This window comes from Zalophus californianus, chromosome 13 (assembly GCF_009762305.2).
Source record: "Zalophus californianus isolate mZalCal1 chromosome 13, mZalCal1.pri.v2, whole genome shotgun sequence".
Lineage (NCBI taxonomy): Eukaryota > Metazoa > Chordata > Mammalia > Carnivora > Otariidae > Zalophus > Zalophus californianus.
Genome location: NC_045607.1, coordinates 68,671,310 through 68,690,835, shown reverse-complemented (window position 1 = coordinate 68,690,835; position 19,526 = coordinate 68,671,310). Strand labels below are relative to the sequence as shown.

Below are 19,526 nucleotides of genomic sequence, written 5' to 3'. Positions count from 1 at the left end.
TAAAAGCCTAGGTGTAATCTGTAGGTTTTAAAAAAGGCATGAGGGGTTCTCAGTGGTTAATCTCAGAGTGATGGAGTTACAGGGGATTTTAATCTTTTTTGTATTTTCAAAACTAACAACAGTATTTCGATAATGTATAAGGCAACATTTTTGAAAGTTACTTAAGGCTGCCATACACAATCACTTGTATTTGCTTCAGAAAACTGAATATCATCTAAAGCTCAGGAAGAGACCACACCAGTGCTCCCACCGAGTACTAGAAGTTCTAGAAGTACGCATGAACCTGCAGACTCGCATTCCTGTAAATCATCGTCACTACACCTCTTTTTGCAACACACAGGGAGGCAGAAAAGGGAAATGAAAGGGCGTCTGGGTGGCTCAGTCCATTAAGCGTCTGCCTTCAGCTCAGGTCATGATCCCAGGGTCCTCAGCAGGGAGTCCGCTTCTCGAACTCTCCCTCTGCCTCTCCCCCTGCTCGTGTTCTCGTTCTCTCTCACAGTCTCTATTTTTTTTTAAGGGAACTGAAAATGACAGGTTTATCTTCAAGAATCAGCTGAAGTCTCATCTGAAGTGTTTCTGATAAAAAAAAAAATCAGAGGCTTTGGTTCAGATTTAAAAAAAAAATCAGTGGGATTTGGTTCATATTATCAAGACCGAATCTGATTGGTCGATGCTCTGGCCAATGGACATCTGTGGAAGTTGAGAAATATAAACTATAACCACTAAAATTCATAATGGGGGTGAAACAGGCGATGGGGACTAAGGAGGGCACCTGTCATGATGAGCACCGCGTGTTGTGTGGAGGTGCTGAATCACTGTATTGTATACCTGAAACTAACATAACACTGTGTTAACTATACTGGAATTACAATTTAAAAAAATTCATCATAGTGGCGATCTTTGGGCATGAGGGAAAGAAGGAAAGGACAGAGGAGAATACAGAGGACCTCACCTTGATAATGGTTTTTGTTTTAAATAATTTCTGGGGGAGGGGCACACAGGTATTAGCTTATTATTCCTCTGACCTCTCTACATGCCCTGCTCTTTCTACTAAAACTGCTCTAGGGCTCATTCCAGCACCACAGCGAGGCTGTCGAGAGCTCACTTGATGTTTCTACACTTGCCCACCCATTCCAGGTGACATCTGTAGGGGCGCCTGAGAGGCTGGTCTCAGAACTGAGGACCTACAGACACACCCATATCCCAAGTCTGGGGGAGTTGGAAATCTTACGGAAAAAAAAAAAAAGGAGTGAGCAGGAAGTTTGCAACTTGGCACATCTAAAAATTGTCAGGGATTCCAGTAAACGTGGGTAAAGATGTAGGAAATAGAAAAAAGAGTATCACATCAATTACTTTGTAACCGTACCAGATTATTTTTGAAGAATTATATCTCTTAATCATAATGCCCTCCACTTTAAAATCATTGAGAAAGGGTCAAAAAAATGAAAATGAAAACCCTGATATGGCAATTTTATTTTTAAAAGTGCAATACTGCAAAAACACTCAGTATCTCATCAGTCTCTGGATGAGCCGCATGCACCGCAAGGATCTTAGTGAGCCCTTAGAGAAAATCTTGCACCCGCATGTGTATGTGTATCATCTTTTTGGAAAAATTCAATATTCTCCAAGGCCCAACACCTACAGAGTCTGATCCAGTGTATTTTTTAAATCTGTATCTGTTTGCATAAACTCCCAGGCGATTGTGATGTGCTGCCCGGCAAGGCCTGATTTCTCTAAAACAACTTCCATAACGACTAAGTTCATAAATGCCAACTTGATAAGCTGAACTGATAATTCCGTGCCACGGACCCCTACCGAGCAACAGGGAGGACAGCTGCCTGATCACAAGGTGACCTTATCGTCCACGGTCCGATTCTGGACCAAACAGCAAAAGGGAAAAGACAGCCGAGAAGCAAAGGAGACCCAGCCGTGGCCCACCTGCTCTCCCGCAGAACAGGGCACTCAGCCTTTCTACCAGAGTTCCGCCTCTATCAATCAAACCCGTGCTGTTCGGTATTTGGCCACTTAAGTGTAGTTAAGACTAAATAAAACTCACAATTCAGTTCCTCGGACCCACCAGTCATATTTCCGGTGTTCAACAGCCATACGCAGCCAGGGGATATTGTACAGCAGAGCTCAAACAGCAAATTCCCCTCATCCCAGGGAATTCTATTTCACAGTGCTCACCCGAAGCATTCATTTCATGACCACATCATCCCCGGTGGGCTTGGCCTTCAAGCTTCTATCCACGCCAATATCTGACGGCTACAATACCCTCCAGAGCAACAGTGCCCACCCAGGGCGGGGGGCGGGGGAGGTTCCAGGAGGTCAGAAGTCTCTAGGGCACGAAACATTTGCAAATCACCCCCACCCACAGATGCCGGCACCCCCAAGTCCTCCCACAGCTGAGAGGCTCTATTAGATCACCAGAGGATTCTTTAACATTCTGAAAAAGAGCCTCATTCCAATTCAAACCACAAGTGCTAACCTTCTAAGAGAAGAAAAAAAAAAAGAGAGAGAGAGAGAGAGAGAACGTCCTGGTGTGACAGGCCAGCCCTACTTCTCTGGGAACTGCCTGGCCATAAAGAATCAGGTGTTTACTGCCTGAGAATTTGGAATTGGGGCCAAAAGAGAGCTAGCTGGAATACCATGCCCTTTTGAGTCATGGAGATAAATATAGGATCCCATCACCTAGCTTCAACAAATATGGGCTCTGGCCAGCCTGGTTTCCTGCGGCCCCACTCACACCCCTTGTGTTCTTTAGGAATGGAAGGTTCTGGAGAACCACCCCCCCGCAACACCGTGGCCCTGTGTCTGCACAGAGCAGAGGGAGGCCCTCTTGTGCGGGGCTGTCGGGGGTCTAGGCCTCATCCTGGGTGATGGCTACGAACTCTGAGCTGAAGCACCAGTCTCATGAGGCTGTTGAGACAAACGCAGGAAACAATCCCCACGGAACGCTTAGCTTGGTGTCAGGCTGAGCAGAGGTTTGCGGGCGGGAGCTCTCCTCACTGCTGTGGAGGCTGTCACTGTCACTCTTCCTGTGGCTCAGCAGCACTGTTCAGTCTTTGTTCTGATGGCCACCCCAGCATCTTCTTAATCCTTTCCTAAAGGTAGGGCAATTTTGTTTCATGCTTTCAATTTGGAATTTAAAAAAAAAAAAGTCTATACCAAAAAAAAAAAAGTATTATCACTACCGATGCTGTGGTTTACTTCTAGGCCTTTGCTGTTACTACGATTACTAGGACTAGTTGTAATGACACCAGCTACCAGTTTTTGAGCTTCTAGTCCATGTTAAGCATTGTGCCAAGCCCTCCATAAATATTATCTCACTGAATCCTCACAAGCTACACTGTAAGGGGGATTCTGTTGTTATTCTCACTAGAGAGCTGAGAAAACAGACCCAGAGAATTTAAGTGGCTTGCCTAAAATCATGGAGCTGAGGAAAACAGGATCAGAAGCCAGGTCTGCCTGACCCGGACACCCCATGCCTTTTACCACTACAGCAAGCACAGCTAAAATCCTCCTGGAGCCAAAAACTAGCCGCCCCCCCCCAACCTAGAAGAACTTTCTATCACATATTCTAAAGATTAAAAACTTCAAATGAGAAGGGACACTCATTCCTCCCCAGTGGCTGTCTGTCCTGCTTTCAAATGCGTATTTCACCCTTTACTGGGACTCCTCAATCTTCAATAGCTAAGTTGTTTATTGCAACTACAAGAGGACCCCCTAGATCCCCAACAGTTCTTGAGTGGATGCGGCAGGAGAGCTAAGCCCCCTTTTTAAAAAGAAGCTATAAAGCTGAAGCATTAAGAACCAAGGTGAAACAGTCCCCTCGTTTCTGGCTGGAAGACATTCCCTCTCATTTCTTCCTATATAGGGAGAGCTGTTCAGCAAACAGCTACTCAATCATAGTTCAAAGAATTCCAAGTTTGTGCTCTTATCTCCACGTGAGATTATCCTCAAATGAACCAGCATCTCTAACTCAAGGACACACCTGTGGGATGATGCTTCACAGACTGCATGACTAGGAATTCTCTAGAACAAACAGTTCTGTGCACAGCATGTTCTCTGAGGAGTCTGCCCACCCTGTACGGGAAGCCCCGTTGTCTGCAGTGCATTTCACAGGTGTCTGGAGCCAAACTAGTGCAAATCCACACCATAGCAGAATGCCCATGAGCTGAAATTCACCTGCAACCTCTTTTCCTTCTCCCCACCCAAAATGTGTACCCACACTTTCACGCAACACACAGAAATCTCCGGAAGCCTGGAGGAGAATGAACAAAGAGATTATCCCTCCCAGAATTTGGGATTTCATAGTGCAGTGCAATTTCGGAAGCATCTGGTAGACTGATGGGAGTTAAGAAAACAAATACTTAAGAGCAACAAGCCAACACCACTCACAGCCACAAACCCATACTATCTTCTATCGCCACCATTTCAAAAAGGACAGATTTAAAAGTAAAAACATAGGGAGAAAAAACCAGAGGCTCAGAGTAAAAGACAACCCTTCCTCGGGAAGAGAACAGAACTTTCAGGCACGGACACGCGTATGCACAGGGGTGCGGAGGCAGGCGGAGAGTCACTGCAAACACCCTCCTTGCTTTCCCTCCCTCCCTGCAGATGGGACACTGGTTCTAGACCACAGCTGGGCCCTGAGGCCGCCCCCCCCCCACCCCCGCCATCCGGCCCAGCACGGGAGCGCATCTCAGCCCAGGCCCCGAGGGCAGTGCTGTTGGGCCCTCCCTCCGGGGTCCCCCTCTGCAGCCCCACACTCCCCAGTTCCCATCCTTTTCCTCCTTCCTAGCCGGGCAATGGCCGGCGGCCAGACACATCCTCTGCAAGTCCTGCAAAGCCCCAATGGAAATCCTGTCAACTCTGGCTCCTGGAGAATAAACTCTACTTTTTTTCCCAGAAACGGGCTTGAAGAGGTTCTCTGTGTACACACCGTGAGCACCGCCTAGTTACGAGGATTTAAGGAGTATACACAGTGCCACCCATAAAGTGAAGAAAAATTAGAAAGCGCTTTGCTATAACATTAAGATTGGAACAATTTTCAGAGAGGAAATACACATGTGTGAATACGGCAAATGAAATCATGTGAGATACCACCTTCCACGTGTCAGAATGGCTAAGATCAAAGAGACAAGATCGAACAGGCATTGCCGAGGATGTGGACGGAAGGGAGCCCTCACGCACTGCCGGTGGGAACGGACGTTGGGGCAGCCGCTGTGAAAAGCAGTAAAAGAACTACTGTTTGATCCAGCGATTCTACTTCTGCGTATTTACCTGAACAGCAACACTAATTTGAATAGGTATATGTGCCCCATGTGCACCGCGGCATTGCTCACAACAGCCAAGATAGGGAAGCAGCCCAGTGTCCATCCACCGCGGGATGGATGAAGATGGGGGGTGCGTACGTACACGTACGTACACGTACGTACACACACACACACACACACACACGAATATTACTCAGTCATAAAAAAGAACAAAATCTTGCCATTTGGGACAACACAGATGGACTTGGAGGGTATTACACTAAGTAAAATAAATCCGAGGTAGGCAAATACGCCATATGATTTCACATACATGTGGAATCTAAAACCAAAACAAAACGGCTCGCAGATGGAGAGAATCCGGTGGTCCCCGAGCGGAAGGGCTGGGGGATGGGCAGAAGCGAGGAAGGGGATGAGGAGGTACAAACGTGCGGGCACAAGTAAGACAGGGACGCCGCGTACCGGGCAGGGAATGGGTACTACGTGGCCACTCGATCAGGAGGCCCCTTCCACCTCATCCCACGAACACCCTCATGGCCACTCATCCTCCATCCAGAAAAATTCAGCGCCGTCTCAACCGGCATCTGGAACAGAATTAAAGGGGGCGGAGGGAACAGAGCAGGTCTTGCCTTCTCGTCCTGGTAGATCTTGTTGACGCTCTCCAGCTGCGAGTCGTGGCTGGACTGGATGCGGTCGAGCTGCTCCCGCTGCTTTTCCAGCTCTCCCTGGAACTCATTCTTCTTCAGCTCCACCGCGCCTCTCTCGGCCGCCGCCCTGCGGACCCTGCCCTCCAGCTCCAGGATCCGGGTCTGCAAGGACAGTGCAGCACGTGAGGGCGCACCCCGAGCTGTCCCCGCGCACCCGGCCCCTGGAGGGCACTCCCTGGGAGAAGCCGGCTCCGGCCGAGCCAGCAGCAAGCCCTACAGTCGGAGGTGTGCTCGAGGCCCCGCGGGCAGTCCTGCTGGGCCCCCCTGGGTCCCCCTCCGCAGCCCCACGCTCCCCAGCTCCCATCCCCGTCCTCCTTCCTAACCGGGCAGCAGTGGGCGGCCAGACACGTCCTCTGCGTGTCCTGCAAAGCCGCGATGGGAATCCTGTCAACTCTGCTCCTGGAGAATAAACTCTACTTTCTCCCAAAAATGGGCTTGAAGGGGTTCCGTTAAGAACAATCCTGGAAGTCAATTGTGTAGAAGCAACTATTTTTTTTTCTCCAGAGAAACAGTGTTACAGGGCGAGGAAATCACTTCTCCGGGCTTCTCTGTCGCACGGCTTATCTCCCAGGAAATACCAGCACAACCCTCCCAGGGCGTCTGTGAGGCCTGAAGGAGGAAGTCCACGAAGTGCCTCAGGCTTTCGCAGCTGCACAAATATTTAGCTTCCCTCCCGCCACTGACGGAGCGCTTAACTCTGGGCAAACAAAACCTCTCGAAACAGATTCAGGTCTCTAACTCGGGACACCGAGGCCACGTCTGCCCAGACAGCGGGCTCCCGTGGAAGCGCACAGGGGCAGCCGGGCCCGACAGGACACTCGGCCGCGATGGGGCTTCACGGCTAAGAGCCCGAGCTCTGCCATCGGAGACCGGGCTGGAATCCCCGCTCCTCATGGACCGCACCGCTCTGCGTCTCCGTCTGCCCGCCTGGGAAGGGGGACAGTGAAGTCCCAAACGCACAGAGTTGGCGTACAAAACAAGACGGTGTTATCCACTGCATTGCTGAAGAAAAACCATCCGGGCACTTGTGAAAATGGGAAGGAAAACTTCCTTCAAGGCTCCTGCAAGAGAGGTCCTGTCTATGCAGCAGGGGAGAGAACCGGCTGCACCCTGAACCCAGCTGAGACAGCTAAGGGCCAACAGTAGAGGGAGGGGTCAGTGGAGGAAAAGCGTCAAGGGGAGACGTCAAGAGCAGGGGGATTTCTTGCTAAAGGCAGGCAAAGAGCTCAGACATCAGCAAGGGGGAGCAGGGGCCTGATCAGGGACTAGGGGGTGGGGAGGACTTAGCAGGATTCTTTGCTAAGTGGGCTGGGCAGGCTGAAGACAGGATGGCGGGGGAAGCCAAGACGGAGGCCTAGAGGAGAGGGGTCAGAGGTGCCTGAGTGAAGTGTGGTCAAGGACAGTCTCTGTCCTAGCTCAGCACTACCTGACCCGCAATGCCCAATGATAAATGGGATAGGTACAATCGTTATCCTCGAGTGAGGATTTCAACAACCGGCACCTATAAAAAAAAAAAACAAACCCTTTCCCACACCTGTTACCCAAATACATTTCCAACACCGCTCTGAGATCCGGTGTGGACCGGAGGACCCGACGGGCTGTCAGTGTGACAAAGCAGGCAGTCTTGCCAGAACCAGCCCCCATGGCTTGATGAAAAATCGTTCACTCACAGGCCGAGCCGAGAGGGCTCTTCTGGGGGCAATCCGAAGTCACAGAGAGGTCCTCTCCCACCCAAGGGCGGAGCGGATGTGGAGAGTCTGGCCCCAGGTGGGGTGTGGGGATATGCGGAACGCCCAGACTCGAGATACGGAGTGCACAAGGCACTGAGCGTGATGCCTTAGGGGGCGGTAAACAGCAGAGCCCTCAGACCCCACCACCCGGCGACCTTAAATACTTGAAGACACCCACGCACACAGACAAGCCAAGTACCTGGAGATCCACACTCCGGGAGCTGGCGATCCAGTAGTTGAAGCCCAGGACAATGATGCAGGCCACGAGGGCGGCCAGCACGAGGGGCGGCGACTTCATGCTCCGGCGCCCGTTTCCCAGTCCCATCATCTCAGAGGCTGGGGGAGAATCTGCCAAACAAAACAAGTGAAGAAACCCTTGTACTCGCAGTGCCGCCGCACCAGGAGGAAGGCATCTGTGTCTCGAACACGAACCTGTGGGAAGGAGACCACGTAAGTGGCACACCCAGAGCCCACAAGGGTCTGTGGCCCAGGCAGCAGGCCAGCGCCTCAGGACAGGCTGGTTGGAGGGAGCACCATCCTGGAAACCCACCACCTGCAGGTAATTTCTCGCGCACTTCAGTTTCCTCTTCTGTAAAATGGGGTTAAGTGCAGTCCCTCCCTCCCACTCCAGGACAGATTAAGAATGAATCATCTTTGTAAACAGTGACAGCTAATATTAAATGCTTCCACAACACCTTCGGGGGAAAAAAACCCATTTCTCATTGTTCCCCAAAGAGGCCTTTTTAATTTGAGTCCTAACAAGGGAGGGTTTTTCACCTTGGACAGAATTACTAATGACACCCAATTAAAGCATTTGTTGAGCAAAGCCAGAAAGCACCCTGGAGGAGCGTGGAAACGCGCCCCCCCCACACAGGGTGCTGGCGGCAGGAGTGAGGTGTTGGCCCCGCTTCCTCCGAATGCCTGTTTCTCCCCCCACGCAGCGCGTCCACGTTAGCAAGAGCGCCGCAGAGAGTATCACCTTCTCCAGAGAAAGCCAGATACGGTTTACAAGGAAGTGATCAGGTTCATTCATGGACTTCACCCCAAGACCAGGTCTGCCTGGATATCAGCACGGGGCACCAAGCACAAGGAGAGCCGACTTTCCCAAGTGGCTTTGCTGAGACAGATAAAACAGGCCTTATCAGAGGAAGGGCAGCATGCACAATAAAGGGCATCTGTGAGAACAGGGATGCTTTTATGCCAGGTGTGGCCCACAATGGAGGAAGTGGGGGAGGGGAAGGCAGAGGAAAGGAAAGACCTCCCCCCCCTTCAGGGACTCAACTTCTGGGTTAAGTTCATTCGAGCAAGAACAGAGCAGAGCCGTCAGGACCAGCTCTCCCCCTAAGGTGTTCCTAGCCAGGTGTGTCACTGGGAGACCTCTTCCTTCTGAATAATCAGGTACTAGTGTGGGCGTCTAAATGGGGTAAATGAGCAATCTCCGCAATCACCTGAAATAAAGTACCACCAGAATTTCGAAGCACAGAACTGACCTTAGCCTCCGCTGGTGCCTCCCTCACCAGCCTCTGGTCTCTCAGGATGAAAGAGGAAAAAAAAATTTTAAAGATCAATTATCAGTTGAAATCAGCAAGCACCGTTCATATTAAAGGAGAGTAATGCTCAGAAATACTAAACTTCTAGAAAATTCTGTCTGCTGAAAATGTGTCTCCACTGCCTTATATCTGATTTTGTTCACTAAACAGTCTTTACTATTTTTAAATAGTTTTTTAAAACTATTTTTAAACTTCAAGAAGTATATATAAAGCTACTACAAATACAACTGGGGAGAAAAGCCACACAGTAAAGTATGAACTTTGAAGTCTCCCTCCAAATGGTGGCATCCTCCCATTCCAGCAGCTCTCAGGCCTCACAGGACCCCAGCATCACCTGAGACCGCCTGGGATCGGGGCGTGGGACCCACTCCTCCACTTCCAATTCAATGGCTGTAGAGAAGGTTTTGGTAGTTTCCAGTGTCCCCAGGTGATTCTAATATGCAGCCACTCTTCTAGGTGTCATTCTAGATGTTTCTTGATGCTTATACAAGCATCGTCATACATGTTTTTAAATCCAAACAAGATCATTCACACTGTTCTGTGTCGTGAGTCAGTCAGTCATACATCTTATCGCACTTTTCCTTGCAGCCCATTACGGTTTGCTCTTTTCTTTCTAAAGTTCTGGATGGGGTTCCACTGTGTGCCAGGATTTATTTAACCAATCTCCTACTGAGGGCCATTCGGCTTATTTACAACAACTCTGCCATGAACACCCCTGACGTCCACACCTGTGTTTGCAAACGTCTACCCTGGTGTGCGAGCCCTTACACACAATTCTGAAACCCAAAATGCTCTAAAAGCCCAAAGGGATTTTTAAAAACTTATCTACGGCAACAAAACCTGACCTGAACTCAGATCAAGGTCTGATCAGAACTCACCCAAAGCTACTTATATAGTCTCTTTCTCCCTTTATGTGAATATGCATACATTTTGCTGCAGAAAGATTAGTGTTTGATTATGGGGTGCTGCCGCAGATCCTGCTGGGGCTGTCACATAATATATAATAAGTGCATCATCTGAATTCTGAAAAATTTCTGAATTCCAAACACATCTGGCTTCCAGGTGTTTGGGGAAGGGAGAAGGAACCAGCAAGAAGCTTGCTGGGTGTGAGGCATTGATCAAGTGTTTCAAATACGGCACTCCCTGAAGCCTTGAGAGGCTCTGAGGGGGCACTGATCACCCCATCTGGCAAGTGATGGAATACATCACAGACAGCTGTAGGTAAATTTCAGTAAGTGGTCCTGCTGGGTCATAGGCCTTTAAAACTGATAAATCTTACTGCCTCCAAAATATTTAGCAAAATATGAGGGCAAAAAGTGGAGAACCCTGGCAGACACCACCTTAGACAGGTGATCAAAGTGAATGTCACTACTAATGAGACATACCGGCATCACAGACCGCCTAATAGGATGCACTGGAGAGAAAAGTTCTGAGGAACTTAAATTGAAGGACATTCTATATTCAAAAAGTGTTAAAATCATGAAAAACAAGAAGACTGAGGAACTGTCACAGAGATGTGACAAGGGAACTGCGGGTGAAGGATATATGGGAACCTTCTGTGCTATGTTTGCAACTCATTCATAGATCCAAATCAACTAAAAATTTTTTGATAGATCTTACTCTATTAGCTTTCAAAGTAGTTCCAATAATTTACTCTACTAGTATGAGAAATGTCTGTTTTCTCACACAATAACATCAAAATAAAACTTTTTAATATTTGGCAATCTCATCAGTAATGATATTTTAAAACACATTTCTTGGAGTACATGGCTGGCTCAGTCCATACAGCACGCAACTCTTGATCTTGGGGTTGTGAGTTTGAGCCCCATGTTGCGCATAGAGCCTACTTTAAAAAAATACATTTCTTTAGTTACAAACATAAATGAGCATCTTTTCATTTACTGGCCATTTGTTCATTTTGGTGAAATGTCTTTTCATATTTTCTGCCCATTCTTAAACTTGGGCGTTCATCTTGTTGATTTGTAAGAGCTCTTTGTATGTTAAACAAATCTTTGGTCTTTCATGGAAATATCTTTTATTCTCAATTTTTCATTTGTTCTTGGACTTTCTCTTCTAATTTTTTGCCCATAGTTTTTGGTTATTGGTGGTGTTTTTAAAATAACCTAATCTTGTCAATCTTTTATTGTCTGGATTTTGTTTGTACTTAGACGTTTCTACTCTAACTTTAGAAATACATTTACCCATATCTCCTTTCAACATACCTATGGTCTCATATGTTTATTTAAATCTTTCATCCACTTGGAATTCACTTTTGATGTAAGGAGTAAAAAATACAAAAATATGAGGTTTGGGTTTTATGTGTGTGCATGTGTATAACGGCTAGCCAGTTCTGTCAGCACCCTTTACAGAAAAATCTATTTTTACCTAGGGCTTTGAAAGCCTATCTTTGTACTTAATTCCCTAACAATATACTTCTAGATTGGGGTCCTTGTCTGACCTTTTATTTTATTCCAACAGATATAAGTCAATGGATGGGTATACTACAATTCTGAAATCAATTCTCACTTCAAGGGAAGTATTCTGATAATCTTTCAAAATGCTCCTTTCTTGAGCCAGTCAGTTAAAATGTAGTGAGCAGCTACTATGAGACAGGTACCGTGCTGGCACCAAGCAGCTCAGGGCAGTGTTAGGAGAACAAACTCTGGAACCTACTGGCCAGTGTTGGACGCTGGTTCCACCTCTTAGGAGCCACAGGACCTGTCTGAGCATCGCTATCCTCCTCATAAGGATATTTGAGGATTAAATGAGTTAAGATATGAGAAGTGCTTAGAACCACATCTGGCATATAGTAATTGCTCAATAAATTTTAACTATTATTATTATTAGAGACAGAAAGATGAATAAGAAGTCACTTCTAGATCTAGTCTTTTCCCCATTTTATAAAGAAAAGGTGATGAATGTCTCCCTTCCACCTTGATTCTATTTTAGAGGAACCAGCCTTGTGCGTTCGTCCTATTGACTCTGCTGTCAATGAAGCAGCGGTATCTGCCGTCACCTGGGGCTGACTCCCCACCGCCGCGGCACTGGACGCCCCAGACCAGGACCACAATATGGCCAAGATTGGTTTGAGGCAGCCCCTCACCAGGTCCCAGTGCTTGGCTGGTCAGGAAGGTATGCAGCGGCCCAGAGGGCACAGTTAGGAGAGCCCGGGGCTCCCACTGGACACAGGGCCACCCAGCTAAGGCGGCGAGCAGGAGGAAGGGAGGCCAGCACCTCTGGGCAGCAAGGTGCTTGGGCGCTGACTTCCAAGACTGTAGAAACCTCTGCTGCTGAAAAACCAAAGGCCAGACACAGGTGGGAAGTGAAGACTGAGGCGGTAACTCAGAGCCACAGTTTATAGGTGTCAGATACCTCAAAGGCTCTCCTTCCCCCACCTTAGTCCTGTGGACCTAGGGGGTGATGCAGGAGACGTCCTGCATCAGATATATATATATTTTTTTTTTTTTTTTTAAAGATTTTATTTATTTATTTGAGAGAGAGAGAGAGAGAAACAGCATGAGAGGGGAGAGGGTCAGAGGGAGAAGCAGGCTCCCCGCTGAGCTGGGAACCTGATGTAGAACTCGATCCCAGAACTCCGGGATCATGACCTGAGCCAAAGGCAGTCGCTTAACCAACTGAGCCACCCAGGTGCCCTGCATCAGATATATTAATAATCATTACAACCGAGGCTTCAGAATGTGTTTTGTCTCATATTTAAGTATCTGACTTATTGAAAAATGATTAACCTTAACCTGCTAAACTCTGTGAAACCCCAGGCTTCCCTGGAGAAAAAGGAAGTGGTGTGTTTCTGCATTAAAAGTGTCTTGGTAAATGGGAAATGTGAAAAAACTGCACATTCTTTCCTACTGGCTTAATTTAAAAAATTCAACCTACTGGTTAAAATTATTTGCCCGTAAGACAAAATTTTTTTTTGTAAAAGAGAAACTTCTAATTACTTAAAAAAAAGAAAAAAAAGAAAAAGCACCTGAAAATGAGTAACCTTCCAAATACACTGAACCTACTACTTTTTTTTTCTCATTTCCTTATTCCCACATAGGTCCTTTTGTTTTGTTTTGTTTTTTACAAGAGAGCCAGAGAGAGCACTCAAGCAGGGGCAGGATAGGCAGAGGGAGAGAGAGAATTTTTTTAAGATTTTATTTATTTATTTATTTGACAGAGAGAGAACACAAGCAGGCGGGAGAGGAAGAGGGAGAAGCAGGTTTCCCCACTGAGGAAGGAGCCCCACTCGGAGCTTGATCCCAGGACCCTGGGACCATGACCTGAGCCAAAGGCAGCTGCTTGCAATGTCCACAATAGCTGAACTGTGGAAAGAGCCAAGATGTCTATCGACAGATGAATGGATAAAGAAGATGTGGTATATATACACAATGGAATATTATACAGCCATCAAAAGGAATGAGATCTTGCCATTTGCAATGACATGGATGGAACTGGAGGGTGTTATGCTGAGTGAAATAAGTCAGTCAGAGAAAGACATGTATCATATGACCTCACTGATATGAGGAATTCTTAATCTCAGGAAACAAACTGAGGGTTGCTGGAGTGGTGGGGGGTGGGAGGGATGGGGTGGCTGGGTGACAGACATTGGGGAGGGTATGTGCTATGACGAGTGCTGTGAATTGTGCAAGACTGTTGAATCACAGATCTGTACCTCTGAAACAAATAATGCAATATATGTTAAGAAAAAAAAAGATAGGGGAAGAATGAAGGGGGGTAAATCGGAGGGGGAGACGAACCATGAGAGATGATGGACTCTGAAAAACAAACTGAGGGTTCTAGAGGGGAGGGGGGTGGGGGGATGGGTTAGCCTGGTGTTGGTATTAAAGAGGGCACGTTCTGCGTGGAACACTGGGTGTTATATGCAAACAATGAATCATGGAACACTACATCAAATAACTAATGATGTAATGTATGGTGATCAACATAACAATAAAAAAATTTAAAGAAAAAAAAGGCAGCTGCTTAACCGACTGAGCCGCCCAAGCGCCCTGGAGAGAGAGATTCTTAAGAAGGTTCTACACTCAGCACAGAACCTGACCTGGGGCTCGATCCCAGGACCCTGAGATCATGACCTGAGCTGAAATCAAGAGCACAACCAACTGAGCCACCCAGGTGCCCCAAGAATTTATTTTTAAGTAATCTCTACAACCAATGTGGGGCTCAAACTCACAACCCTGAGATCAAGAGTCACAAGCTCTATGGCCTGGGGGCCCCTCCCCATAGGGGGTTTTAGTCATAAAGGCAAATAGTGCACCTAAGAGCAATCAAATCAGAATAGCTTGTTAGACCAACGTGGCCAATGCAGAAACAATACAGCTTCTCCAGTGGGAGAGCCCCAACTTTCTTCCTTCTCAGAGGAAATGGCCTCACCTGGATCTTGGAGCCTCAGAGCAGGAGGTGCTCGGCAGGAAGTCTAGAAGGCCCTCTGCAGTAAGCAAACAGATCTGAGAATGCCCTGTTCAGCACAGGTGAACAACTCGGTCACCAACATTTTTCTGAGGGTTTAAAAATATTCTACCATGCCCCAAGAATGTCCCCAAGCCCGGGGTCAGCATACCAGGCCAACAGGCCCTCATAGGCCTGTTTTGTAAACACGGCCCCAGTCAACTCCTTTATTGCCCACAGCTGTTTTCTGGCTACACGGCAGAGTTGATCCAAATCTACTCATAAAGTTATTATGAGGACTCAACCGGTCAAAGTACTTATTATCTGGCCCCTTAGAGAAGTTTGTCAACTCCTGCTCTAAACCATTAGGATTGAATGACCAGGTCCACAGCATTCTCCTTAAATTTCTCTAAAAACTTACCAGGAAGTGCAGAAAATCTCTCACTCCCCCAATCCCCAATTACAAACATCATGCTTCCCCAACTCTGGAAGCTGACAGTTTATAAAGAAGAAAACTTCAACATCATAGGGACTGCAGTTCGTAACACTACACTGCATATCTGAAAGTTGCTAAGAGAGTACATCTTGAAAGTTCTCACCACAAGGAAAAAAATGTAACTGTGGTGACAGACGTTAACTAGATTTATTGTGGTGATAATTTTGCAATACACACAAATACTGAATCATTACGTTGTACACCTAAGACTAGCATATGTCAGTTATACCACAAATGTTTTTTGAAGAAGAAACTTGAAATTCATGTGCAGAACAGGGCGCCCGGGGGGCTCAGTCGGTTAAGCATCTGCCTTCGGCTCAGGTCATGATTCCAGAGTCCTGGGATCAAGGCCGGCATGGGGCTCCCTGCTTAGCGGGGAGCCTGCTTTTCCCCTCTCCCTCTGCCCCTCCCCCACCCTTCCACCCCTGCTCGGGCTTGCTCTCTCCCCCAACCCACCCCCCCACCTCTCAAATAAATAATTTTAAAAAATTCATGTGCATGTTTAGTACTATGTAGTGGAAATACCAAAGAGCAAGATGGACAAGTGAAAATGAATGAGAGGAACCAAATTCCATTGTTTTTTTCTCCAGCACTTGCAATTTTCTGAAGAAAGGCCGCCTCCCACATGGATGCCAAGACTACATCTTGGCAGGAACTCCTGAATTTTCCTCCAGTTCACGAGTTGGCAAACTGCAGCCCAAAGGCTCAATCCTGCCAGGCACCTGTTTCTGTACACTGCCCATAAGCCTAGTCTTCACAGTTTTTAATGGTTGAAAAAAAAAAAATCAAAAGTTCACATGTGAACAGCACATGCAATTAAAATATGGGTGTCCATAAATAAAGTTTTATTGGGACACAACCACTCCCATTCATTTATGCCCCGTCTAAGGCTGTCAGGCTACAAGAATTAAGTCTACCAGCAGGGCACATGCATCCCAGAGGGTATAGAAGATGCTCAGCGGGGCTAGGGAAGAAAATCCTAGAAGTTACATTAATTTGTATCCAAAAAGTGTGATATCAACTATGTTTCAGTAATGTAAATATCACATAAAAATAACTTGCAAGTATATACGTACACTAATTATATTATCTCATACTATGTAACATTATGCTAGTTCTATTATACTACCATAAAATAAATACTAACAGTGCTAATAAAAGTAGAAACTGACTCTGCATGCTAAGTCCCTCTGTTGAAGGTCACAAGTCACCACCCTCTGAGGTGCCTGAGAAACCCCTCTGACTTCGTTCGGCACTGAGCACAGTGAGGTGGACTGACAAATTATAACTACACTAGACCTTACAGAGACTATGAAGCCTTAAGATTCATATGAAAAGCACAAATTGAAGTTATTCTAATAAACGTAAGCATGGGCAAACACAAGCCTACCTCTGGGAAGGCACAGGCTTCTTATCCTCAGTTCTACATGAGCCATGTCACAAAGTAAAACCTATGATGATATAATCAGATCTGACAAGAAACAAGCCAAAAATACTCACAGTTCAAGGAGTATATGAAACAGGGCTTTACCTCCACTGTCACTAAACATGAATCCAGCCCTAAGAGTATCCTGGGTCTTGAGATACAAGACAGTCACAATAGCACACGCACCTAATTTATAAATTAGTAACATACAGACAAGTGCTAAACATTTGTTTAATTGAGAAAATTGATATATAACATCGAATTGATTTTAGGTTGTTTTTTAAACTAATGAGAATGATCAAAAAAGTTTGGAAATCACAGCAAACTACCGTCTGTATCACCATGATCATATTATATAGTACTCTTAGGTATCTTTTCCTCCTGTCAGGCATTAATTAGTCTCCAAAATCTTAGCTAGGGGAAGTTCTATTAACACAACCCTGAAAGGTTTTAAATAAAAATAAGATCAAAATATTGTAACAATCAGAGAAGGCATGATTTTTTTTTTCTTCTGAAAGTGTAGGAAATTCACTGTGGGAAACAAAGTAGACTCTCTGGGAACTTGGTAAGCACTTCTGAAACTTCAAGCCAAGTCTTTTCATGTAATGTCATCAGTAACTGGAAAAGTCTAAAAAAGAAAATGGCCATAACCTAAGAATGTTTTTTTGCTAGAGGAAGCAGGGAGCACGCAAATGAAATAACACTCACACTTTTATAAGGTGAGACAAAAGCATATCAAGACCATTCCTCCTCCTTTTTCGCAAAAAAAAAAAAAAAATCTAAGTTTTTTTTTTTTACAACAACAAAAAAAGGGCTTCTTTTTCCCTTATCCAAATAATGGATGTCATTTCTCACCTTAGGTCATTTAAAAAAAAAAAAAAAAGGTAATGAAACAATACAACTACATTAAAGCCAGGGCATGGGGCCTCTCATCCCTCACCTTGGCCTCCCACGCTCCCTTCCTGGGGCTGGCCTTCTCTGGGGGCCAGGCCACCTTCAAGCTCCCTTTCACTAAAGTATCAGCCAGGGGACTGTGCTTAGCACAGCCTGCTAGAAGTGATACCCCAACCTTCCATCTCCTCCCTGGAGAGGCAGTTTCCCCAGGCTCTGCCCTTCTACCCTTTGTGCTTCTGATGCAGAAAGCCTGTCTGCACATTCATAGGATTTTCAATAAGGTCAGCAATTGCCTCCCTCCTGGGTGGCCACAAAAACCCCCAGGCCTGACACAGTCAACCACCCTCACTTGTTTCTGCCCCACCCCTCAAAAAATAATATAATACAAAATCTTTTCATCCTTCATCAATAACTAGGCCCACAGCCAGCAATTAGAAAGGAGATGGCTTCCTTAGCTCCCAAGAGTAATATCGTCCATATCTGATAGCCCCCAGCTCCCCAACCATTCTTGGTGCTTCATTTTTGAACAAAACCAATGGGGGGAAAAATGTGATAACCTCTCCATAGGAGAACAAAATACATCTGGAAGAGCTGATTGTTTTCTTAAACATCCTCAGTATTCAATGTCTTTTTGACCACTGATACCTTAAAAATTGAGTTCTGGCCTAGGGACAGCAAGTCTTACCAAATTACTGCTTTCTATTTACAAATAAAATAAAATTATTCTTCCCATGCATGAGCTTACCTTAATCTGCTATAACATAAACAGGAAGGACCACACCGCCAAGAGACTCCACTGCTCTTCTGGTTTCATGCTCCAAAAATTTCAAAAATACTAAAACTGCCTATATTTGAGTCAATCTGATGGCTATAAGCCAAACAGAGTCACTCGAAAGCTGTTAAATATTTCATCAGACTGTGCGACATCTTAATAATCCACCCCTAGGAATGTCCCTCAACCTTTGCGGAATTTCAAGCTGTAGGGCCTCGGAGACCCCAAACCAGACAAAGAAAATCTCCGACCCATGAAAGCCACACAAGTTTGGTTATGCAAATTTGGAAAAGGGATATCTGAAAATGACCAGCAACATCATGGCATTCCCAATACAATGGTCCTTAAATTCCGCTAAAAAGAACATTCATCAAAGTAGGTATTTTCTTATTTTACCTTAAGAAAAAAATCATTACAAACATCAAACAGGGTGTGAAACAGAAACTGTATATAAACCCAGGGGGCTATTTTTACAGCGGAGCAAAAGTTCTACGCTCCACACAGTCATAGGTGGGAAACACACATCCAGGAGGGAACCTGGAGCATCCCCGAGACGGGCTCCGGTCACCTGCCCGGACGCGACCGCTGCCAACGTGGGCACCCAGGACGCGGAGGTGAGAGGCGCGCGGCGGCCACCCGCACTCCCCTTGCGCCAGTCACCCCCGCGGGACCCGCACTAGTGAGACTTCGGGGCTGCACGCTTTCGGCTTCGGATGCCGACGCGCGTGACAAAGCGGAGAACAAAAAAGAAAGGCCCCGCACGCCCCGGACCGGCCTCCGCCGGGGGCAGAGAACCCTCACACAGCCCCTCGCTGCGGCCGGGGACCTGGGGGCGGAGGCGGCCCCGGGGCGAAGGCTTGGGCCCCTCGGGGGCTCCGGTGACAGGCTACGGCCGGGGCACGGGCCCCGGGCCGGGGAAGAACCAGGGAGAGGGAAGGCGGCCAGGGCGGCCCGGGACCTGGGGCACCCGCGCCGCGCACTCACCTTCTGCCGCGGCTCCGGCGGCCGCTCAGCGCTGCGGGCCCGGCGCCCCGACCGCCCGCCCGCCGCTCTCCCGCCGCCGGCCTCGCGCTCTCGCCCGCTCAGCGCCGCGCGCCCGCGCCGCACCCAGCGCCGCCGCGTCTCCGGCCTCCGCAGCGGCGAGTCCCCGCCCCCGGACCGCGCCGGCGGCGTGGGGAGGAGGCGGTGCCGCGAGCGCGGGGAGGCAAGGCCGGGGCCCCGCCCGGACGACGGCCCCACGGTGCGCGCGCCCCGGCCCGCGGCCGCCCC

The 19,526-nt window shown here is 47.4% G+C and overlaps 1 protein-coding gene across 3 annotated transcripts in view; it reads right to left on the bottom strand.

Annotated features, from left to right (window-relative positions):
- The window catches only part of GOLM1 (golgi membrane protein 1), a 65,288-nt gene extending 45,973 nt beyond the window's left edge, over positions 1–19,315 (bottom strand). For 2 of the 3 annotated variants that reach the window (XM_027614965.2, XM_027614967.2), the window contains exons 1-3: positions 19,242–19,315; positions 7,913–8,061; positions 5,906–6,085 (exon numbers count right to left, since the gene is read on the bottom strand). In XM_027614965.2, the coding sequence (XP_027470766.1) occupies positions 5,906–6,085; positions 7,913–8,041 (309 nt within the window). In that variant the 5' untranslated portion in view covers positions 8,042–8,061; positions 19,242–19,315. Of the gene's footprint in view, positions 1–5,905; positions 6,086–7,912; positions 8,062–8,145; positions 8,279–19,241 lie in introns of those variants that run through there. The other variant, XM_027614966.2, reaches the window with a different exon arrangement.
- Positions 19,316–19,526: the final 211 nt, after the last annotated feature.